This window comes from Taudactylus pleione, unplaced genomic scaffold (genome assembly GCF_031769625.1).
Source record: "Taudactylus pleione unplaced genomic scaffold, aTauple2 ptg000121l, whole genome shotgun sequence".
NCBI classification, from domain to species: Eukaryota; Metazoa; Chordata; class Amphibia; order Anura; family Myobatrachidae; genus Taudactylus; species Taudactylus pleione.
Window position 1 is genome coordinate 60,165 of NW_028284523.1, and position 23,871 is coordinate 84,035.

The 23,871-nt window shown below is 44.5% G+C and overlaps 1 protein-coding gene across 3 annotated transcripts in view; it reads left to right on the forward strand.

Moving 5' to 3' along the window:
* The window catches only part of KCNG1 (potassium voltage-gated channel modifier subfamily G member 1), a 65,711-nt gene that overhangs the window by 34,767 nt on the left and 7,073 nt on the right, over window positions 1-23,871 (forward strand). For all 3 annotated transcript variants that reach the window (XM_088472202.1, XM_088472203.1, XM_088472204.1), the window contains exon 2: window positions 15,047-15,852. In XM_088472202.1, the coding sequence (XP_088328328.1) occupies window positions 15,094-15,852 (759 nt within the window). In that variant the 5' untranslated portion in view covers window positions 15,047-15,093. The remainder of the gene's footprint in view (window positions 1-15,046; window positions 15,853-23,871) is intronic.

The window sequence follows — 23,871 nt, forward strand, 5'->3', positions numbered from 1 at the left end:
GACAGCTGACACAGGTTAATATAAATGAGTATGCACATGGGGTGCATGAGAAAGCTATGATCACAAAAGGTTAATAAAAATTAACCGCATAAACAAAGTCAGAAATCCACTGCACTCGCCACTCCTAGATCTGGGGTGCAGACCTGCACTCGCCATTCCCAGGACTGGGGTGCAAGTGGCCTGTGACCACATTGCTTAAATAAATAAAAACAGAAAACCCAGCACTCACCATGTTTAAACACTCACAATGATGTATAAATAAGTAAATAAATAATGGGGATTTAGTTCATGGATTGATCAATGCATTTAAGCCCGCAGCCCACATCACGGGACCCCACTTTCTGCAGGTCCTACACTATCCGTCACACTGATGGAAACCTGTTAGCTGCTATCACATAGTTTAGACTGAAAAAATGTTACCTGGTTTAAAGCTCACCTGCCAGCTAATGGCTTTTAAAGGTAAGGCAGTCACCTGACATAGCTTCTATCACACTACCAAAAAGACAGCTGACACAGGTTAATATAAATGAGTATGCACATGGGGTGCATGAGAAAGCTATGATCACAAAAGGTTATTAAAAATTAACCGCATAAACAAAGTCAGAAATCCACTGCACTCGCCACTCCTAGATCTGGGGTGCAGACCTGCACTCGCCATTCCCAGGACTGGGGTGCAATTTAGCTGTTATATACTTGAGGAAGAAAATGAATCAGGGATATAGACATTCAAATGTCCTCAAAAATGCCATTTCCCTGCATTGGTTATAAGGCACAATGATCCCTATGGCTACATGTATTTTCTGAAAAGTATAGGTGTGCTTTCATCACTGAGTAGATCTTAATAATTGCTTTGGGGCTCATTTACATGTGGATGTAAGTCAAAATACAACACGCCCCTCAGATGTAGCAGTACACGCCCACTTTACCGCCGCACTCATAGGTGCTGCTTTCACAATCTCCCTGAAATGCTTTTTCAAAAGTAGGCAAGCATGCTCTGCTGTAAGGGGAGAGAGCACAGAAGAGAGAGTCTGTGTGGGGAAGGGGGATCAGGGGTGTTGCAGGTGGGGGGGAGTTGGGAGTTTGTCGCTCTAGGAGGAGAGAGGAGAGGGGAACCTGTGTGGGAAAGGGGGGGGGCAGGGGTTCTGCACATGGGGAGGATTTGGAGTTGTGAGGGGAGAGTTAGGGTTGGATCTGTGAGGGGAGAGAGAGCTGCAGAGGAGAACCTGTGTGGGGGAAGGGGGGGGGGTCGGGAGGTGCCGCGAATGGGGGAGAGGTCATAAGGGGAGAGAGAGCAAAGCTGTGGGCCTCTGACAGGATGGGATGTAGTGTAGCCGGCGCATGCAAGAGGACCTGAAGGAACAATGATAGAAGCCCTGCGGTGGATATGATGAGGAGCGGACCTTTGCTATGCGGCTTACCTGGCTTCCAATGGTGACCGGAGCCGAGTGCGGGGTGAGTGTAGCACTGTCTGGTGACGCGTTGTGCGGAGCAGCGGGGACCCGGTGACTGGCAGCCCATGTGACAGGAGGTAGACTAAGGGGGCGGAGACCATCGGGCTGGCTGGAAGGTTTGCTAGAGCCCTGAGGCAGCGTGTAGTGCAGACTGTTTAAAGAACAGTTGCATTGACATCACAGAAGGGGTGTGGCTTATTTTCTCTGCTCCCTACTACACTGTTTCTTCTAGAGGTAACTGCTGCTGCTCTGCTGGACCGGCCCATGTGGCCATCGGCCCTTCTGGCATTTGCCAGAACTGCCCGATGGCCAGTCCAGCCCTGGCTGTGAGGTGGTCAAAATTGACTGGAAAGGTTAATAATACTGTAGAAACAAAAACAGACCCTAATTTTGTGATTTTAGCTGTTTTTATAATATTTTGCAAAAAATACAGATCCAAAACCAAAACAAGTGAGGGTGTTTTGCAAAACCAGAACCAAAACCAAAACACAAAAGTTAATCCAGATCCAAAATCAAAACACGGGGGTTGGTGCACATCTCTAATTGAATTACAGTCTGAAGGTGACCATACTAACAGGATGCGGTTTTATCTAAAAGTAATCTGATTGCCCTGATTATTGGCCAGTTGCCAATCAGTAATCTGATTGGCAACTGGCCAGTGGCAACTGGCCAGATCTTACCATAGCTGGCCACCATGCATGGAATTTAAAAACTTAAACTGAAGCTGTGACTAGTGCTGTGTGAGTGGGGCCAGTTTTACTAAATACACAAAAGTAAAAAAAAATTTGCATTATTTTATGTCATATAGCATACCTCCCAACTGTCCCGCATTCAGCAAGACAGTCCCATTTTTCTGGGACTGTCCCGCTGTCCCACCTGCGGACCGCAGTGTCCCGAGGTGGGGGGGAAGTTGGGGAGAGCACATACCGCTGCAGCGAGTGTGCAGAAGGTGAACAGATGCCGTGCGCATGCGCACGGCATCTGTAAACCTGTGTAGGGAGAGCCTGGGGGCTGGCCAGCATCTGGGAGCGTGCTGGGCACGCCCCCTATAGTGACTTCAACGTGGGTTGCCGCGAGGCTCTGCCCCATTTCCAAGAGGCCACGCCCCCTCAAGCGAAGCCCCGCCTCTTTTGTGTCCCTCTTCGTGAAGAACAAAAGTTGAGAGGTATGATATAGAAATACAATTTTATACATTATGATTTATGATTGACCATGTGGCTAGCTGGGCAGCTGGTCATCATCATTCTCTCATGATGATGGGACTAATTTTTGGGAGGCCTGGGACAGTAACTCAGGTAGGTAGGTGCTGAAAACCTTCCAGCTTTAAAAAAAAAATGCAATTTAAATAAAACTAAAAGTTGAAATAAAATTAACATTACAGGGTAAATTCACTAAGAATCGAGATAGGTCGAGTTTGTTTTTTTTATCTCGATTTCCATCGCCTAAACTCTTGTTGTTTTTTTGGGGGATTTTGGAAATTTACTAAGAAGCGAGTTTAGCTGAAAGTGAGATTCCCGATGGTGAAGCAAATCGAGATTTTTCTCCCGAGTTAAAGGTGAAGATGTGATTACTAACCCGAGATTGCAGTGTTTTCTCACTGCAAATATCGCCCGAGCTAGCAGCCTGTACATATCAGTGAGATATGTGCTGGCTGCTTGTGTTCTACCTGTAAAAACGGGTTTGTTTGTTAAAAAAAAAGACATGATGTCCCCCCCCCCCAAAACACTAACCAGCCCCGGACTTGCCAGCCTGTCCTGGTACCTAAAATTACGGGGAACAAAATGAATAGGGTTACCCCGTATATTAGGTACCAGCACCAGGCAGCAGGGACAGGGTTGGTTTTAAATATAGGGGCAAAAAAATTGCATAGAGGTACCCCTATATTTAAAACCTGCCCAGGACCCTTACTAGCGGGGGGCTGATGCCGCAGCCAGGAGAGCCCTTTCACCGGGCCCCCCAGCCCCAGCATTAGTCCTGACCACTAGTCATCCCAGGCCAGGGATCCCTGGGGAGTTGAGTACCCCTCCAATCAAGGGGTACCCCTCTCCAGGGCACCCCTAGCCTAGGCTGATAGCCCGGGGCTATCCCCGCCAGTGGCGTAAGTTCATCCCAGGTGCCCGGAGGCAAGTTATCATTTAGTGCCCCCCTATTCCCCATATTTACAGCCCTAAGTGGGGTGACTACATTGTGGGTGATGGAGGAGGTGCCCCTTCAGTGCTGGCGCCTGGCGGCAGGCGCCTCCATTGTCTCCCATACTTCTGCCCCTGATCCCCGCCACCCCTTGGCGGTGGGTGGCGGGTTGATAGTGTCGGTGTTCTGTAAAATTAGAAAAATCAACATTGTCTTTCCGGTTGAACTAAAGGTGCCAGCAAGCCTCCCCCGCATGCTGGTACTTGGTGAACCACAAGTACCAGCATGCGAGGCATTAAGGGCCTGCTGGCACTTGTAGTTCACCGGGAAAGAAATGAGTAAAAAAACACTACACACACTGTGAAATTAAAGTTTTATTACACACGAACATACACTCACTGACTTACCTGCTGCCAGATGTTCATGTCCACTTGTCAACGTAAAGTATCCTTGGGAAAAACCTGAAAGAAAAAGCCAATACTCACCCTTAAGTCCCGCAACGTTCTCCGCAGATATCCAATTCTGTGGGTGGATACACTGTAACAGCATGTATCAGCATGCTGTTACAGTCTTGCTACTGAGTTCAGTCTCCCGGACGCCAGCCAATCAGCTTCCATTAGCGGCCGTTCATTGGCTGGGACCCACGTGGAGGAACCGCTCATTGGCTAAATCCACGTGATGCTGCGGCTGGGGGGCCCGGTGAAAGGGCTCCCCTGGCTGTGGCATCAGCCCCCCGCTAGTAAGGGTCCAGGGCTGGTTTTAAATATAGGGGTACCCCTACGCAATTTTTTGGCCCCTATATTTAAAACCAGCCCAGTCCCTGCTGCCTGGTGCTGGTACCTACTTTATGGGGTAGCCCTATTCATTTTGGTCCCCATCATTTTAGGTACCAGGACAGGCTGGCAAGTTCGGGGCTGGTTAGTGTTTTGGAGGGGGACCTCACGTCATTTTTTCCAAAAAATAAAAAATTAATTTTTCGCCATGTTTCTGCATAACTCGCTGATCAGGAGGTGAGTGTTTAAAACGTCAATTTGACAGCGAGTTTGCTGGCATCTCTCCCGAGATTGTAATCTCGATTCTTGGTAAATTTGAGAGTTGTATATCTGACAGTAAAAAACTGACCGATTTTTGCCGATGGCGAGTAACGGCGAGATTTACATCTCCGGAGAGAAAAAAGTGAGAAAACCAAACTCACTAAAAAACCCACCCGGGTTTGCACTTAGTAAATTTGTGAGATGAAAAACATGCCTAAAAACACACGAGATTGTCATCTCGACCAAACTCGATTCTTAGCAAATTTAGCCCTACCTCTCATTTTCATACTAAAAACAAAATCAGTTAAGGCCACAGTTTAAAAATTAAGTTAACATTGTGTGTATGAATGAGGACTGAAGACAAGCAAAACAGCTGCTGTCCATACTCTTTGGGGTAAATGTACTAAAGTGAAAGTTTTTAGAAGTGGAGATGTTGCCCATAGCAACCAATCAGATTCTAGCTATTATCTTCTAGAAGGTGCAAGTTATATGTTAAGTAGAATCTGATTGGTTGCTATGGACAACATCTCCACTTCTAAAAACTCTCACTTTAGTAAATGTACCCCTTTCTGTTATTTTCCTACATTGTATAAAAGGATTACAGCTGTAACTGTGCACGTGAATCAAGTCTATCTCCATGTTTAGTTCTTCTTCTGCTGATAAACAGTACTTGTGTAGCAGATTGTTTTACAGGCAGGTACACTGTATGAGTGTTGTGATAGACATCGGGCATTCCAAATACAGCACTAAGTTGCCAACTAAAGGAAGATTATACAAACTATGCAGTAACATTCCTCTGGCATGTTGTAACAGGAGTTAATATAAGGTGTATTTATACATTGCCAGCTGTAAAATATAAGTCATGTTCATTGAAAACATGGGTAGTGCAATAACCGGCATTCCAACTGGTGCAAAGCTGCAACTTACATCATCTCAGCCGGCTGTGCTGCTGTCAGTTACAGAATTATGGCTGCATTAGTTATTCAGTTTTTATTCTGGAACTCCAATACATAAAATATCAGAAACTAAAGCAGCTGTAGTCTAGTTTTAATCACAAACTCATTATTTCTATAAGAATGAAACACAGTAAGGGAACTCAGTCATCTAACCATATCTACTTAGGATTAATGACAATAACACTTATGGCATTTCTCTCTGGTGGACAGGAAATGGCTATTCAGTTTTTAAACAATTATATGAACAATGACTTCAATTGTATAAGTAGATTTCATATACTGTAGTTTGAGGGAAAACATCCAGCATATTATATGCAGTCAAATGGCCAAGTGAGCAATTGATCTTTGTGTTGTGCTAGAGTTGACCTGAAAAGGTGAGTATCATAAAACTGGCCACAGACTAGACCAACTTACATCCAACCATCCAACTAGTTGATTGGTTGGAATGAAAATCTGGTAAGGTATGAAAGCAAATGACAATCAGAAATTTGCTCCCAAACGCCAGAAAATGGACAAAAACTGTTGTTTGAATAAATTGTTTAGATCAAACATTTAACAAACTTGTCTGACGACCATGTTCATGTTTTCTGACAGTTAGGAGCAAATTGCTGATCATCAGTTACTCCCATACATTACCAGATTTTCATTCCAACCAGCCAACTAGTTGGATGGTTGGATGAAATTTGGTTTAGTGTGGCCAGCTTAAGTTACCAGTTTTGGAAGAAGAAAGCAAAGGTATTGATCACCAATGATTTTTACTCTATGCTTCGGAAGCCCTGCTGCTGCAACCAATCTGTTTTGGAAGCCCAGTTGCTGCAGCCAATTATTGCTCTTTGTGGCCGGCCACTAGTGCTTGGCTAGCTCATCTAAGTAATGGTCTGGTAATTATTGACACGGATTGAGCCCAATATGACAATGTTTTTCAAACTGTCTCTTTAATTTTTTAATAGTCTGAAAATGGATTTTCCACTTCCAAGGCTTAATACATTGTGCCCTGCAGTGCATAGCCTGCAGTCGCTGTTATTGTGATCTTCCAGTATAAAAGAGCAGGCTGGTTTTGAAAGCATGCCCGTAACCTGTTACCTACTTGTGTGCTGTCTATTAATGATGTCCATTGTCAGAAGCAAGGCAATCAGCCTGCCCTGTAGAAAACATAATTTACTGCTGGTATGGATGGGGCTAGACATCCCACACAGGATCACAATTTACGCATCTTTGGCTCCAGTTCATTATGTTGCAGCCTTCGTTTCTCTATATATCTGAGCAGATTTTTTTTCTTTAAACTGTGTGCCAAGGACACAGGAGGTTAAACAGTTCTTAATCTCCAATATTAAACCACCATCAAATAATTTAGCTTTTCTGAGGTATTTAAGGGAAGTTTAAACACATTGCAGGATAAGCCCATCACAAACTGTGTGGACACTTAGATATGGTCATAATAGACCCAAAGGATACATTTTGTAAAGAGAGGTCAATCATACCTATCGTTTGGGTCATCGGGATAGATTATGAAGGTAACTTCACTGGAAAATGATTTAGCCTAGATAAAGTCATTAAGCTCTGTTAGAAATGTCAGTAGGTCTCGGCAATGTAGTGACCAGCGACGGCAGGAACGGATTTAGGGGTGAGGCCGATCCTAGGCACAAAATGAATGATTGCACTCCCCCTAATTTAATTATTTTCATTAATAGGTTATAAGTCCTAATTTGGCATTTGCCAGTATTAGATAATGTAATAATAAAACAAGCAAAAAGCTATGACATTTCATATGCTACGGTATGTGCCCACTTGCTGGGGTATGGTGGCACTCGGATGCTCATTTTAGTACCGCTTATTTTATTAAGTGGATCACTTGTACCAGTCTGTCAGTCTGAAACTTCCCATTAACTACAAACTATTTCCATTGTAACATACCATACACCATCTTGAGTGGAGTGCAGAGAAGTAACATAACCGACTGCATGTGCAACCCAGTCAGAGAGATACTTCAGATAGCTGGGCAGCCGCCTTCCAGGCACGCCTGCTGATTGGCCAGCCCCTAGGGCCGGATACACCGTGATTGGTCCATCCATTTCCCATTAACTACAAAATATTTTCACTGCTCTGTATGCAATCTAGAGTAGAGAGTGGACTAGCAGGACATATGCAGATGGAATGAAGTGTGTTATGGTGCGTACACACTGGCCGAATAAAGTGGATGACTGAACGATAATGATATTGTTATTGTTCAGTCGTCCACTTTATCGTCCATTTTTAACACAAAAAAGATGAACGATAACGACGACGCGCGTTCCCGTGGGTCGTTTGTCATCATCGTTCATCGGGTTAACATGCAGGCCAACCTGACGATGTCGTCAGGTTGCTGCATGTTATGGAATGGGGGAGAGAGTCCGGCGCTGAACGATATCGTTAATGATATCGTTCAGCAGGTGTGCTCAATGTCATGAACGACATTGAGCACACCCTGCCGGGGACACACTAGACGATATCGCTCAGGGAGCATATCGTCTAGTGTGTATGCACCATTAAGCTACGGTACAGTGGAAGTATTTTGTAGATACTGGGAAATCTCAGACTGACAGCAATAAAACAAGCATCTGAGTGCTGCCACCCCCAGCAAGTGGCTCCCCTAGGCATGTGCCTTGTGTGCTTAATGGGAAAATCATAACTGGACACTTGGTAAGAGGTACCAAGAGATTGCATACTGAGGTAATTTCTTCTAAAGCTATAGTGTCCTCTCTTATAAGAGACACATCTCTAGCCCCATGTAAAGAGTAGCTGGGTGGAGTGATGTTGATCATTTTATTGGTCCAGGCATGTTTAATAGGTTGCTGATAGTTCACGATGGTAGTGATTGTACCTGCTATATTTTAATGGCCTATGCTCCTGAGATTTACCTTGTGGCTGCTGACCCAGTTCTGTATATTGGTTATTGTTGTACTTATTCTGGCCAGAGCTATTCTTATGAGCACAATTTGTTTGCTGCCTGTCCTGACCATCAAATGTTTAAACATGCTGTCTGCCTCCAGCCTTTGACCTTGTCATCTACTATTGGATATAATTGATTACCATCTGTATGGACTTGAAAGTATATTACTACACTTTATCTGCTCTCAGATATTGTTGATGGACATTTTTATTATTATTATTATTATTATTATTATTATTATTATTATCATTATTATCATACTCACAATGGGTTGTGAAAGAAAAAAGTGTTGATTTAAACATGACATGAGGTACACAGGTGTGGGTAAGGTTAAGAAATCTAGTTGATGTACACATTTCATTACACACATTTGATTGTGTTTTCAAAGAGCAATTAAAACAATTCTTTGATGTCCTAGTAGTGTGAAAATAGCTTTGAAACATAGGTACAATATCAAAGATGCCCAGAAGCTGTGAGTCAGGAGGTAGAAGATCATAGGTTTGTGATTTGCTTAAGGGGAGCACTGCAGCTAGGGGCACAGAGAGGATGATGGTTAGGTACAAAGTACAGGGGTTCAAGACTGCCAAAGAGATGCAGCCACTTGTCTAACATGATAGTGTTCAATCTAGGTCCGGCGCCGGACCTAGAGGAAGGGCACTTCTGCGTGCACCTGTGGCGTGCACGTCCAAAAAGGGAGCATGACCAATGCAAAGGGGGCATGTCTTTATGAAACGTCCCCTTTTTGTAACTCTTGGGGGCGTACCCGGCACTTATGGACATGCCGGGCAGCCCCCCAAGCGATGCGGTAACTGTGTATGGATGCCGGGCGCATGCGCCTGGGATCCATTCACCTGCGGTGACCGCTGCACCACCATTTTCCTCACCTGCAGGACACTGCGGCCCGCGAGAGGGGACAGAACCCACAGGCTGTTTCAGCGGGGCGCCACTTTGGAGGGCAGGGTGCTTTCTGCCCTTTAGAAATAGGGCATGGCGCAGCACCCCGCTGAAACAGCCTAGTTGGAACGCTACATGATGTGGACCCCTGTAGCAAAAAAGCTAATTTCACATCAAAATGGGCATAACTGCAAACGATATTGTACCTAAGGGGGTCCCAAAATGGAAACTGTGATGGTCTGTCTCGACAGGAAGACGACAGCAGCCCATCCAGTCAGGGTAATGACAGCATTCAGAATACAGCATAGGAGACCGCGGCATGAAGTGTCTCTACTCACATGCTAATCATAAAGGTGAAGGTGTAGCGGAAAAGCTCATTTCACATCAGAATGGGCATAACTGCAAATTATATTGTATTGGTAATAACATGTATTTTTCCCTCTTGAACAGTTGTATGTAAGAATCCTTTGTAATCAGCATGAGGCCTGGTGTGTGGAGAGGTGACAAAACCCCTCGTGACTAGTTCCCTTTGAAGCTGGGCAAGAGAGATTGTAAGAAGGTCTGTCTTCCTGAATCAGCCATAAATATGTCCCACTGTATATGGCATAGAAGAAATATGTCTGTGGAATTATATGACAGCTGGCCAGGCCCTTCCTAAAAGAGTCATTAAGAGCCCTGTGTTCTGTTTGGAGACAGTTATCTAAAAAGAATGGATGGACCAGGTAGACACTCGGTCTCCGGAGATGTGAATCTCCTCACCTAGTCACTGGGCATGTTTATTGACCCAGGCCTGTTTCCCAAACTTTAAATAGAGCAGAGTGTGTAATTAAAGAACCCCTGCTCATGTGGCCAGGAAACCCTGAGCTTCAGCCAGCTAAACAATCCACTCTGAGCTGGAAAGGGTTAAAATCATCCCCAAGGAGGGGTTGAGAGGGGTGCCTGGAAAAAGCAGGCATAAATATGTGAGTCAACCCAGACAGATGATCCAGAGTTCTTCACTGGGAAGTCCTCGTCCCAGAACCATTTAATCCGCCGTGACCCAAATGGTTTGTTTCCCCCTTTTATTTTATTTTCTGGAAAGTGTGAGTAACTGTGTGACTTTTTTAACATTATTATATTCTTTGTAACCTTTTGTACATAAGCTTTGAAGACATTCTTGAATTAAATATTCATTCTAGTTCTGGATCTGTGTTTTTATGACCCAAGGCCTCATATGGCTCATGTTACCTATTTTTCTAAGTATTGATAATTGTGTGTGCAGGTATGAGTAGAAGCTTACCTTATGCTTTAGCATTATATTCTTCTTCTGCTGGTTGCAGTTACCAGGTTTAGTTAACCATATGTGCTGAGGTAACCTGTAAAAGTCACGTGCGGCAATTCTCAGATTGGCGAATCTGGAGGGTCAGCCCGCAAGACCGTGACACCCCCTCTTAGCTTTAGCATAGAGCCAAAATTCCCAACATGGTGTGGCCAACACCCTTTTGTAATGGGTCCTGATGCTTCTCATGGCAGCCCTGACGGCTGCACTCAGAATAGATGATAGTTCAGCTGAATCAGAAAGAGAAGTTTGTTACAGCTGTGTACAGCAAGTTTTTAAAAGCACTGGAAGGTAGGAATTAGTGTCTGCACTAGGATTTTTTTTGGTTAGGGTGCTGATCATTTTCATCACTCTAGGGCAGTGATGTCAAACTCGGGCCCTCCAGCTGCTGTGGGACTACATATCCCAGCATGCCCTGCCACAGTTTTAGCATGCCCTAATAGCAAAGCTCTGGCAGTGCATACTGGGATGTGTAGTTCCACGGCAGCTGAAGGGCCCGAGTTTGACACCACTGCTCTAGGGGCATGCCCAGCACTTCTGAAATTGCTGGGCTGCCCCCAGGGCTCTCCCGACACTGTGAACATGTAACATGTGCATGCACACAGCATCTATTCACTGGCTTCTCTGCTATGCAGTAGTTCTTCCCTCAACTTTCCCCACCACAGGACACTGCAGTCCACGGGTGGATCAACGGTACAACTCCAGAAAGTGGGACTGTCTTTCCAAAAGCGGGACAGTTGAGAAGTATGGACAACACATGTCCCATTCAGTGCCCCACAAGGTCATTTGTCTGTAGGAGAGACAGGAGACTTGCAGACTGCAGGGACAGAGAAGCAGTAGCGGGATGAGCGGGATATGCACAGAGTCTCCACTGCAGTTAGAGATATTTCCAGAGCGCCTGCTCACAGAAGACTTATGCTAAGTCCATTGTGCAGTGTGTTGATATTGGTCTGGCGTCCGGAAATGCATGGAGACGAGTGATGGGCGCGATCAGAATCTGGGAGTGTCTACATCAGAGGCAAGTATATTATTTGACTATATATCTACTAAGGCAGGGCACATTTTTACATCTACTAGTTAGGGAGGGCGTGGAACCCTGCTAAACTCCCAAGTGGGAACATTATTATGGTATAATGTTAAAGTGGACCTGTCACTACATATAAGTAGAGACAATCATTTTGTGAGCTGGACCAATAGTTATGAGCATGCAGCCTATCAATTCAACAAATAAACTATTATATACTATTATTTATTATGTTTTATATAAGACCTGTGTGAAAGAGTGTGATTAACTGTCCACATCAGGCCTTGCTCCATTGTAGCTGACAGTCAATATTCTTCTCTGGTAGTCATGTGAAAAAATACTGCGTTCTAGTCTCTGTATGTCCAGTCCATCATCAGTATAAGGTCAACTGGCTCAGAAGTGAGTTAGAAAGAATTGTAGACAATCAGATATTCCTGGTCAGTTGATCTAGTGATACATCTGTACTTGTTCAGTCTTCTCCTCGTATGGCATGGCTCGGCTGTGTGCAATTATTTCTGTAAGAGATGCCAATGATTTCAGGGACAGATGAAAGCGGCAAATTAACAAAAGTGAAATGCTTTTATCCCCATCCCACATTCCTTCACAGCTAGGAGCCAATTTGCACACGGTATGGTCCAGTGTTTCCCCATCTACTCTTATCCAGCTATGTAGTAAGTAAGGGATCTTAAGTTGTAACGAAAAACTTCAAATTAGAATAATAAGATTTTCAGCTAAAAGTGCAAGATAGCCTCATTACAGCTATAGCCTGACAGAGCGTTTCTGATTGGGGGTAATAATTGTGCCAAGGTAAAGATTTGTTTTCCAGAACAGTACACAGAATACATTACTTACTAGGATATAATAGTCTGTAGCACCCAGACCTAATTGTACTAACTGTAGATATCAGAGGCAAGTATATTATTTTACTATATATCTATTATCTATCACCAACACATTTGTATTCTATCTATACCATACAATACTGTATGCATTATATGTTGCAAAGCTTTATCTGCTTCTTACTCTGGAAAGAGCTCACCTATCATAGAACAATGTCAGCGTAAGTGCTTGAGCAATAATAGAAATGTCAGTGCAACAGTTCTAATTCATACTTCAATCAGTCTGGTCTAGGGGGATTCTGAGCACTTGTAGCCTTCCCCCCAATGCACATGCATATGCCAAGTGGAGCCTTTACTTGTAGCCAATTTCTCATCAGTGGTCCAATTAAGGGGATAGTCACTGTGATAAATTATGTACAGGAACGTGCTCTCTGATCAGTGTCACATTTGTTCAGAATTGAAGGGGGGCACAATTCGTTTTGGTGCCATTCCACGTGTCTATCTGTGAAAGGCTCTGCAGAATATACATTCATCTGCAATAGTTGTAACATAGCATTGTAGAAGAAGTATTCTACAACTGAGCAATTGTAATGTTCTGGATGATATACCCAATACATATGTGAATCTCATTATGAACAAACTAAAATGTATTATTGTGCCAGTGATCTGTCATATGTTGTACAGTATCTTGTACCTTACAGAGGTAGGCATTATTAGTCTCTATATTAACCCTTTGAGGATCAATGGCACAATAGATGTTAGTTACTGGAAGAGTTTAAACAATATTTCCAGCTAACGTTAGAATCATATATTTGTTTTTAGTGTAACCAAAATGTATATTTCATTTTATACTACTGTAGAATAAATATTGTTTTATTTGTTATTTTATTTGTTTATTTTATTTAGACTTCTAAGCAAAATGGGAGAAAAAACATCCTTGGTTCTATATATTATTATTATTATTATTATTATTATTATAGCACAGAATCAGATATTTTCTGCTATTTCTTATTCATTTAGATATCAATCATGCACGATCGTAGAATTAGGGACCGCTATATGATTTAGAAGTGGAAGTGTATTTTGCTGTAGCCAAGTCTCTTTCTCATGCAGATGGTTCCTGGTGAGTCACTAATAGATAGAGAAGTCTTGCTGTGGTAAACGTCTATTCGGACAGTGCTGGAGGCAGTAGCGTTATCTCATATTATCTGTGTTATAGACAATATCTTGTTCAGCTGGTGTAAACGCCCCGCTCTTAAATCCTCCAGACTTGTGGCTAACACCCAAGAATTCTTGGCTAATGTGGTGATGTAATAAACAGATTGATCGCATCAATAAAATACTTCCTAATACTTTGTGCTCACTCTAAGTGTTTTCTTTCATCCGTATAATTAGAATATACTTTATTTTCAGTGCTTTTCCATCTCATGTTCCTAAATAAATAATCTTCCTTGTGCAGCGCTGTCTGTCACCGCTGTCACCAGCTTGACTGCGACACTTGCTCTGCTGAGCAGCCGAAGCAGCTTGGTTTCAGTTGCCTATGTTTATTGACGTTTGCATTGATTTTATATTGTGATTCATTCAGGTCTGGACACATTTAGGTAAAATTTAGGAGTCATTAAGTTTTTATTTTAAAACTTGTGATCCATGCAAAAATTCTTAGTGATGAATTGCCATGTAAGCAATGCACATTGGCATCGATTTCATGGCAGTCAATATCCCCTACCCCCACAAAAGAATTATAAACATTGTTTTCATTAAACCCACCTTCGTCCCCACAAATCCATTACACACCAGATTGTGTGCCCCCAGCTTAGTAATCATAATGACAGTTCAAAATACTGATCCCTGTAAATGACAAATGTTACATTTATTAAAATTGGTACCCATATTAATGGGGAGATTTAGCAAATCTTCGAAACAGGGCAAGTTGAGATGTTGTCCTTTGCAACCAATCACATTTTAGCTATCATTTTATAGAATGTACTTGAACCTGATTAGTTGCTATGGGTAACATCTCCAATTGTTCTTTTTAGAAAGTTTAATACATCCTCCCCTTAGTGCTTACAGCTCTGTGAGAAAACAACAAAGAGCTAGGCTACTGTGCAAAACCCTCTTCCAGTGCAGGACTGGCCGCACAGAACACGGACTACCTGTGGTCCGCATGTCACATGTTTTTGTCACCATGGCAACTGGAAATTGTCCAGCTCTAATTTTGTTTGACTACACTTTGTATGGAAACAGGAAATGTTGGGATGATACAACTTACATGTATATTTGCACAGTGCAGCTAAATTTACTTGCACACTGACTTTTTATATTAAACTAGCTGAGTAACCGAATATGGTACACTAAAGTACACAGACAGTTTAGATGTGAACACGTACCAACCTCGTGACCTTATGCAATTAAGTGTATATATGATCTTTATGTTTAAACAATAGTTTTGAACCCTATTTTCTCTATTATAGAATTCTACTTGCAAAACATCCACAGAATGTGATTGACAGAGATCAGTATGACTCTTCTCGGAGGGGAAAATTCAGACTATGACTATAGCGCTTTAAGCTGCGCTTCAGACACATCTTTCAACCAGACCTTCTTTACAGAGGCAGAATCTCTAAAAGGAATATTTTACAAGAGGGCCAGACTCATCCAGCCAGGAGAGGACCTCTTTAAAAGTGTCCACGTTGAAGACCGCAAGCACCATGCCATTATAAATGTTGGGGGTATCAAGTATTTACTTCCATGGACGACTCTTGAGGAGTTTCCGCTGACACGCTTAGGACAGCTTAAGCTGTGCAGCAATTTTGATGAGATTTTAAGTATTTGTGATGATTATGATGTGACTTGCAATGAGTTTTTCTTTGATCGAAATCCTGGAGCTTTCAGAACTATCCTGACTTTCCTGCGTGTGGGGAAATTGCGGCTTCTGCGTGAAATGTGCGCTCTTTCTTTCCAAGAGGAGCTGCTGTACTGGGGAATTGAGGAGGACAATCTGGAGTGGTGCTGTAAAAGAAGGTACATTCAAAAGATGGAGGACTTTGCAGAACTCAATCTACGGGAGGATGAGCTGATCGAGAATGAAAACCCATCAGAGCCTGAGGACGAGAGCCAATTAAACATGTGTATGCGTCACCTTCGGGACATGGTGGAGAAACCACAGTCTGGACTGCCTGGGAAAATCTTTGCTTGTTTGTCTGTGTTATTTGTAACAATCACAGCAGTGAATCTTTCCATCAGCACCATGCCAGATTTAAGGGCAGAGGAGGATAAAGTAAGACCACTGTGTTTTTGTTAATTCAATATTACATCAATATAAACATGTTCCACTTCATACAGATATGCCTGGCTTTCTGCTAAGTTGTCATTAAAAACATATGGGTCTATTTACTAAGCTTTGGATGGAGATAAACTGAACTTAGATAACCTACCAGCCAATCAGCTGATAACCTACCAGCCAATCAGCTCCTAACTGCCATGTCACAGGCTGACAGTTAGGAGCTGGTTGGCTAGTACTTTATCACCGTCCACTTTATTTCCATCCAAGGCTTAGTAACTAGACCCCACAGTCTATGTACTAAGCCTTGAAGAGAGATAAAGTGGACAGAGAAAGGGATCTATTAAGCCTTGGAGAGTGATAAAGCGGAGAGTGATAACCAATCAGCTCCTAACTGTAACTTTACAGGCTGCGTTTGAAAATGACAAGAGCTGATTGGTTGGTACTTTATCACTCTCCACTTTACTCTCCAAGGCTTAGTGAATAGACCCCAAAGTACCAAAAGATTAGCTCTTGTCACTTTTCAAACACAGGGGCCTATTCATTAAACCTAAAAATTCTCTGGAGATAATTAGCTTCAGAACTCTCATGGAGTTCTAGCTAATTATAGGAGGAATTCATCATTCCACCTCTCCATAAGTATCTATTCCGAAAAGCTGTCACTTTTGCGATGACAGCTTTTCGGGAAATAGATACTTTTCCCTGCCTACACTACCTTATCGCATCTGGAAACAGTGCTGTGCATGCGCTGTTACATCTGTAAAACCAGCACATGCGCAGCACTGCCTACAGATGCGTTAAGTTTGTGTACCCCCCCTGACCCCTAACCCACCCCCCTCCCCCCTCCGCTCACCTCCCCCCCCCCCCCCCCCCGACTTACCTGTCCACGCAGCAGCCTCCGGCTCTGTCCTGCTGGTCTGTCATGTGGTTTCCCAGCAGACCACATGACAGATTAGAAAAAAAAAAATAACTTTTTTTTTTTTGTCTAAACTTTCTTGTGCTCTGCTGGGGAGCACACATGTCCGACCAGCCTCCGGAGCCTGAGGACGGAGCAAAGCGCTGGAGGGAATCGTCGGGGGACCTGCACACGCGGATACAGGTAAGTTTCACCTGCTATTCGCCACCTCACAGTGGCGAATAGTAACTGCATCAAATTCCGAAAATTGATAATTTTCGGAATTTGATGAATACCACAGTTTCCACATCCCCATACTAATGTATGGGGAGTGTGGAAATTAACGCAGGGGAACTTAGCAAGGAGATATCTGTGATATCTCCTGTGCTAAGTGGCTAAATGAATACCAAAATAACGTTATTTAAGGAAAATGTCCTTAAAAACGTTATTTTAGTGTTGATGAATAGGCCCCACAGCCTGTAAGATGACAGTTAGGAGCTAATTTGTTGGTACTTTGGGGTCTATTTACTAAGCCTTTGGATTGAGATAAAGTGGACGAGATGAAGTACAATTCAACCAGCTCCTAACTGTCATTTTTCAAACACAGCCTGTGACATGGCAGTTTGGGTTTGATTGGTTGGTACTTTATCACTCTTCACATTATCTTCATCCAGGGCTTAGTAAATAGACCCCTATATCTCTCTCCACGTTATCTCTCAAAGGCTTAGTACATCTACCTCACAGCCTGTAAAGTGACAGCAGCTGATTGATTTGTACTTTATCTCAGTCCACTTTATCTTTCTCCAACGTTTAGTACATTGGGCTCGATTCAGACCTGTTCGCTAGATGCGTTCGAATGCTAGATGCGTATGCAAATTTCGGCAAGGCAAGTGATAGCACACCAAGGCATTAGCACGTCCACTATATCTTGGCAAACGATCGCTGTGTGTATGCAGACGCCCACCAGCTTGTCATAAGACGCCCACTTGCGCATGTCAACTCCAGGAAGTGTATGCAACCACTGGTACATAGAGTACCATTGGAAGCGCCTGCGTTAGCACCTCCACTCCCCTGTTTTCTCAGACCAACCCCTGTTACCACCCACAAACGGCTTCTCCTGTCACTCACTCAGCTGGGCAGTCTATTCGCAGTGAGCGAATACTTCCTGATCGCTCGGACTGGTTCACTCACACTGCGATGCGCACGCATGCGCAGAATGCTAAAAATCGTCTGGCTGTGTGTGAACGCATCCTAGCGAGAGGGTCTGAATCAGGCCCATAGACCCCGATGTCATTTAGACTAATCTAGCACTGTTGCAGAGCTGTAACACTCTCCTTCATTCACATGATTTTAGGTACCAGTTTCACAATCACAGTACATGCAATCTTTTTTCCTTAAGCTGGCCATACACCAGGACGATATTGTTCCAACCAGCCAACTAGTTGGCTGGTTGGAATGATAATCGTCCAGTGTGTGGGAGCAAATGATAATCATTCGTTCACTCCCACAAACGGCCAAAACGGTTGTTCCAACTAGTTGGGAAAATCAAACATGTTTGATTTTTCCCAACTAATCGTTCGAGTGTAAGGGGAAAGTTCCCCTCAATTGAACGATAAGTAGGCAGACACTGGCCAGCAGTGTCAGCCTACTTATGATGTGACTGCAGGGGCGTATCTACCCATTGGCCAGGATGGCACTCGCCAGGGGCGCCGACCAAAGGGGGGGCGCCACCCAGCAGTGCCACCAGTATCCAAGGGGTGGACAAGTCCCCCAGCCCCACAAGTGTAGCGGTCTGCCCTACACAGCTTAGAAACACACATCTGCCAGCGGCGGCTGTGTGTTTGTAATAGCAGCGAGCTATTGAGAGTCAGACAGACTCTCATTTGCTGCTGCGTCGTCCGTGGAGGGAGCAGGCTGAAGCTCACTAATGAACTCTGTGTGCCGGCTCCCCCCGCAGTATGTGATGGGAGAGACGGCGTACGTCATGACGTCTCTCCCATCCAGGAGAAGAGCGGCCGGGACTCAGGGCCTGATTCAGAGCCGGACGCTCTGACAGAGCGCTCGCTCTGAATCAGGGCCGTCCTTCTTTTTTTTCAGAGCGGCCTCCTGGTGGCTCGCATAGTTGTGGGTGACCACCCACAGCTATAGCGAGCGGCCAGGAAGATGGTCACGATGGTCAAGACCATCGCGACCATCGGGCTTGCGACGAGACCCTTGTAGTAGGGTCTCGTTGCCGCAAGACCTAGACTACTTTCGGCTCTACCAGAGCCGAAATCACTCCCACTGACATCACTTGTGGGAGTGCACCAGCTGTTCTCCCAACAATACAGGGCCACCGTTGGTGTGGATTTTGGGGATTGGGTAAAAACCGGAATACTCCAGAATGCCAGAACATTCAGCGGCTCTGCTCCCTGCGCTGCCCCCTTCTTCAGTGGAACTTGTAGTGTGCATCCTGGGGGATGTTTCTGTGACAGCTGTCACACCAGAAACTATGCAGGGAGACATTACAGCCTCCTATCCCACTGTTGCTGCTTCCGAACAAAGGGAGCACCACGATATGTCTGCTGATGCCTAGAACTAATCTGTTTATAAGCTCACTACACTTACAGCATAGATAATCAAATAAGCAGGACCCGAAGAAGCTCAGTACATACAACACTCTCCCCCCTGATACACAATCACATCCAGCAACTGCTCCCCCCTGTAATGCACAATCACATACAGTGCCCGCTCCCCCTTTAATGCACAATCACATACAGCACTCTCTCCCTCCTGTAATGTGTCATTTCATTTTTATTATTAGACATAATTATAATGTCTGCGCCAACAATGTGCAGGAAATTCGTCCACTTTAAAAGTGAATGATTCCATTAGGGCCTGCAAAAATTGTAAGTAACAGCCGCCCTATTTTCTCAGCTAGTAATGCAGGAGTTATTGCAGATACAGTATCTACCGTGCAGGGGCACATTGGGGACTAATAGTGGCCCTGGAATAATTTCTGGAAGTGGCCTCACATGGCCGGCACCCAATCAACTGTAGGCGGAGCCAACACTGAAGTAGACAGAATTACCACGTCACTTTATCTGGAAACATCGGTGCACTGCTGTAGTTGGTGAGGTACCTAGTTAGTGATGGGACTCTGGGGGTCATTCAGACCCGGTCGCAAGCACCGATGTGCTCGCAACCGGGTCGATGGGTAGTCCTGCGCACACGCAGCAGCTGCACTGCGCGAGCGCAAGCCCCGGAGCGAGAGAGAAACTCTTCTTGTTTGTTGCCCTGGAAATAAGTGTACACAGGCACAATTTATTTTGTTGTTTTGTGACAGATAAAGCTTTTTTCTGATAGCTATTTGTAAAAAATAGTATGTGGCTACAAATTACCACCAAAGAAAATTGCCTTATTCTACTAAGTATAAAAACATGTGTCCTTACTTTTGGCATAATATAAAGCTCAACTCTATATACTTGGCACCAGGCTTAGTTCAGTACATTATAACAGGCAGCAGATATGGGTTAGCTTTCTTTACTTCACACCAGATACATCTCATCATTATATATTTGTCAGCAAATAAAGCTTAGCATTTCATACTTGGCACCTGATATGGCACTTTATAAAGTGACTCCTAATTTTTGTACAGATTTGACAAGGCCTGCTTGTACAGTAAGTGCCCCCAGAGGCTGCCCTGCCAACTCTTTGCTAAATGACAGTATGTACTGTCATCTCTAGTTAAAGAAACATAATTAAGAACAGGCTTTCGGAGGCACGTGTATACTCTCTAGCAGGAGCTTTTCACCACTTTTAGTAATACTGCAGTGCACCTCCGTTCTAACTGTAGTGCGAGATGGACAGTTAAATATACCAAATAAAAAATGGGATTTTGTGCATTGGTTCTGTTTAATGCAGATGTGTCCTCATACACCTAGAGGGGAATTCAATATGAAATGTAAACTTCGCTGTCGAAGTTTACGTTTCATATCGGAGCTTTTACCTGGGATAAAGTATCGGGCGCGCGCCCGCTTATCCCCGTATTCAATATGAAACTAACGAAAACGGGACCTGGCGAAGTGGGATTTGCGTAAAGTTATGAAATTTTCCTTAGAAAAATTGTAGGACCCCCCTAAAGTTGTAAAAACATGGGGGATCACTATGGGTACCCCCGTTTTAGCCTGCAAATGAAAGTCGGGGATTTAAATAGCCGCAGCAGGTGTTTTTTTCCCGACATTGAAGAAGTGTTGCAGTAGAGCACTTAGGTTATTTTTTTCGTTTTTTTAAGTGATCCCATCAAATTTGGGGTACATGAAAATGGGTACTAGCATATTTTTATGTCCCTAAAGTAAGTTTTTTAAAATTCTGCAACTATGCACCTGCCGCTAATAATCTATTCTAGAATACACCTGCCGCATATTTGCAAAATAGCCCTGAACCTATTGTTAAACAATTTTTTCCCTTTTTTTTTTTTTACCCCAATTTTGAAAATAATTTTTTGGGGTGTCCCTATTTTTTTTTTAAACTTTTTTTGACACAGTTATCTTTTAAATGTCATTCCCAGGGGTGCAGGCTATTTTTTTTAAGCCTGCACCCCTAAACCCCAATTCTGCACTTTTTTTTCGCCACCTATTCAGTGGCGAAAAGTTATCCCCGTTTTTTTTCAAAGACTTTTTGAACCTGCGAAAAGTCTTTGAAATTGAATACAGTGTAAAAGCAAAACCTGCGATAATGACGTCATAGCTGCGAAAACATCGCAAAAACGATGTTTTGGCTCCCATATTGAATACCCCTACTAGAGGTATATTTACTAAAGTGCTGGTTTTTAGAAGTGGAGTTGTTGCCCATAGCCAGTGGCGTAACTAGGGCAGGGCGAGCGGGGTTCGTGCCCTGGGCGCCGTTGGACCGGTGGCGCGGGGGGGCGCCGCCGGCCACGGTACCGGCCCGCCCGCCCTAGATAGCCAGTGTAGCGCCGACCGCAATGAGTGCGGTCAGCGCTACACATTTACACAGGACCAGCACTAGGCTTCCAGCGCCGGTCCTGTGCTGCATGCCTGAGCCCGTTCCCTCCCCCTGAGCGCTTGCCCAATAGTGCTAGGAGGCGGGCTCAGGCTGTGCATAACACACGCATCGCCGCCAGCGCTAGCGGCGATGCATGTGTTAAACAGCAGCCAATGAGAGTCAGATAGACTCTCATTGACTGCTGCAGCACCCACTGCAAGAGCCGGGCTTCCGTCCGGCTCCTGCAGTGGGTAATGGGACTGACGTCATGACGTCAGTCCCATAATGCTGAGCGTGCCAGCCCGGGCGGACTGGCGGGCGGGAGCGGCATCGCGGACAGCAGCAGGAGCAGCGTGGAATCAGGTAAGTATATTTTTATATATATTTATTTATTTTTAAACCTATCTGCACAACGGGGGAGGGGTTGGCTACTACTGGGGGGACCTCTACTGGGGGAGGTGTGGCTACTACTGGGGGTGCCATTGGGAGGACCTCTACTGGGGGGGCTACTCTACTGGGGACTACTACTTGGGGGGGGGACTACCACTGGGGGCATTCTAAAAGGGGCCTATTACTAGAGGCACTGCACTCGGGGGACCACTACTGTGAGCAATAATAGGAAGGGCCACTACAGGGACCACTGGATAGGGGGGGGTCACTACTGGGAGCCTGCATCAGGGGGACCACTACTGGGGGCACTGCATGGGAGGGGGGACACTACTGCTGGGGGCCCTATATAAGGGACTTTCTGCTAGGGGCACTGCGGGGACCACTACAGGGGGCACTAGATAGGGGGGATCACTACAGGGTGCCTGCATAAGGGGACCACTACTGGGAAAACTGCATGGGGGGGACTACTGCTGGGGGCACTATATAAAAGGGCACTGCATAGGGGGGGGACTACTACTGGGGGCACCATATAAAGGGCACTGCATAAGGGGATACCGCTACTGGGCGCACTGCATTGTGGGGACTGCTACTGGGGGCACTGCATAAGGGGGAACACTACGTGGGGCACTGCACTTGGTGGGGCCATTACTGGGGGTACTGAGTAAGGGGAACTAAGTGGGGGCTGTATAAGAGGGACCACTACTGGGGATACTGTATAAGGGGCACTACTATGGGCCTGCATGAGAGGGACCACAACTGCATACTGGGGGTACTGTATAAGGGGTACTACTGGGGTTAAGGTGCATATGGATAGGAATGTTCAGTTTGAAAATAAAGGGGTGTGTCATGTTGACACGCCCCATTTTTAAGTGACCACGTCCATTTTTTTGCACATGGGGGGCCTCCCTATTCAAATTTGCCCTGCGCTCCAAATACCCTAGTTACACCACTGATGTGTAGTCTCACTGAGCTGCTTGTCCAGCAGTCTCCACTTTAAGGTCCCACTATATTTTCTGTGCAGGTCTATAATTAGCTCTAGCAATACCTTTTATATGATGTTTAAAGCAATGAAGGGGCCAGGAATTGTGGCCTCATTACTGGACCTCCATCTGCCACTAACAGCAGGGGACAAGCAGTGGTGACGGTCAGTCAAGGTTTTTATTTTGACATTTATGAACATGGCACTATAACGCATATAAGCAGTGCCAGATTACCAAACAGGCAGAGTAGGCACCGGCCTATAGGCCCCGCAACTTTTAGGGGCCCAGCAACAACAGATCAAAATAATATTTATTTGATCTTGAAAGAAAATTACAATCAAGTTTTCTTAAATTGTTTCCAAAAGAGAAAAAAAATTAATCAACTCAAAGAAACGAGAACTTTGCATTAAAGACTCTATAGAGAAAATACTGTATTAATGTAATGTAGCCATTAACAAATTAAAGTACATAAACCATAGACATAACATTCACATTACAGTTTGTCTCATAAAAGTTCATCCTCTGTCAGCTGTCAGTTTGTAAAAAAATTTCTGTGCAACCTACGTACGAGTTACTAAAATTGTTGGTTGGCAAAATTAAAAACATACTGGGCTCTATTTATTACAATCCGCATATTGAATGCAGATTGTAGTGTGATATTACCGAGTGAATTCGCATTGCAAATTCAGGCAATATCACAGGGATTTACTATAAATCCCTTGCAGGGACAGAGCTTGCGATAAAGCTCTGTCCCTGCGGATCCCA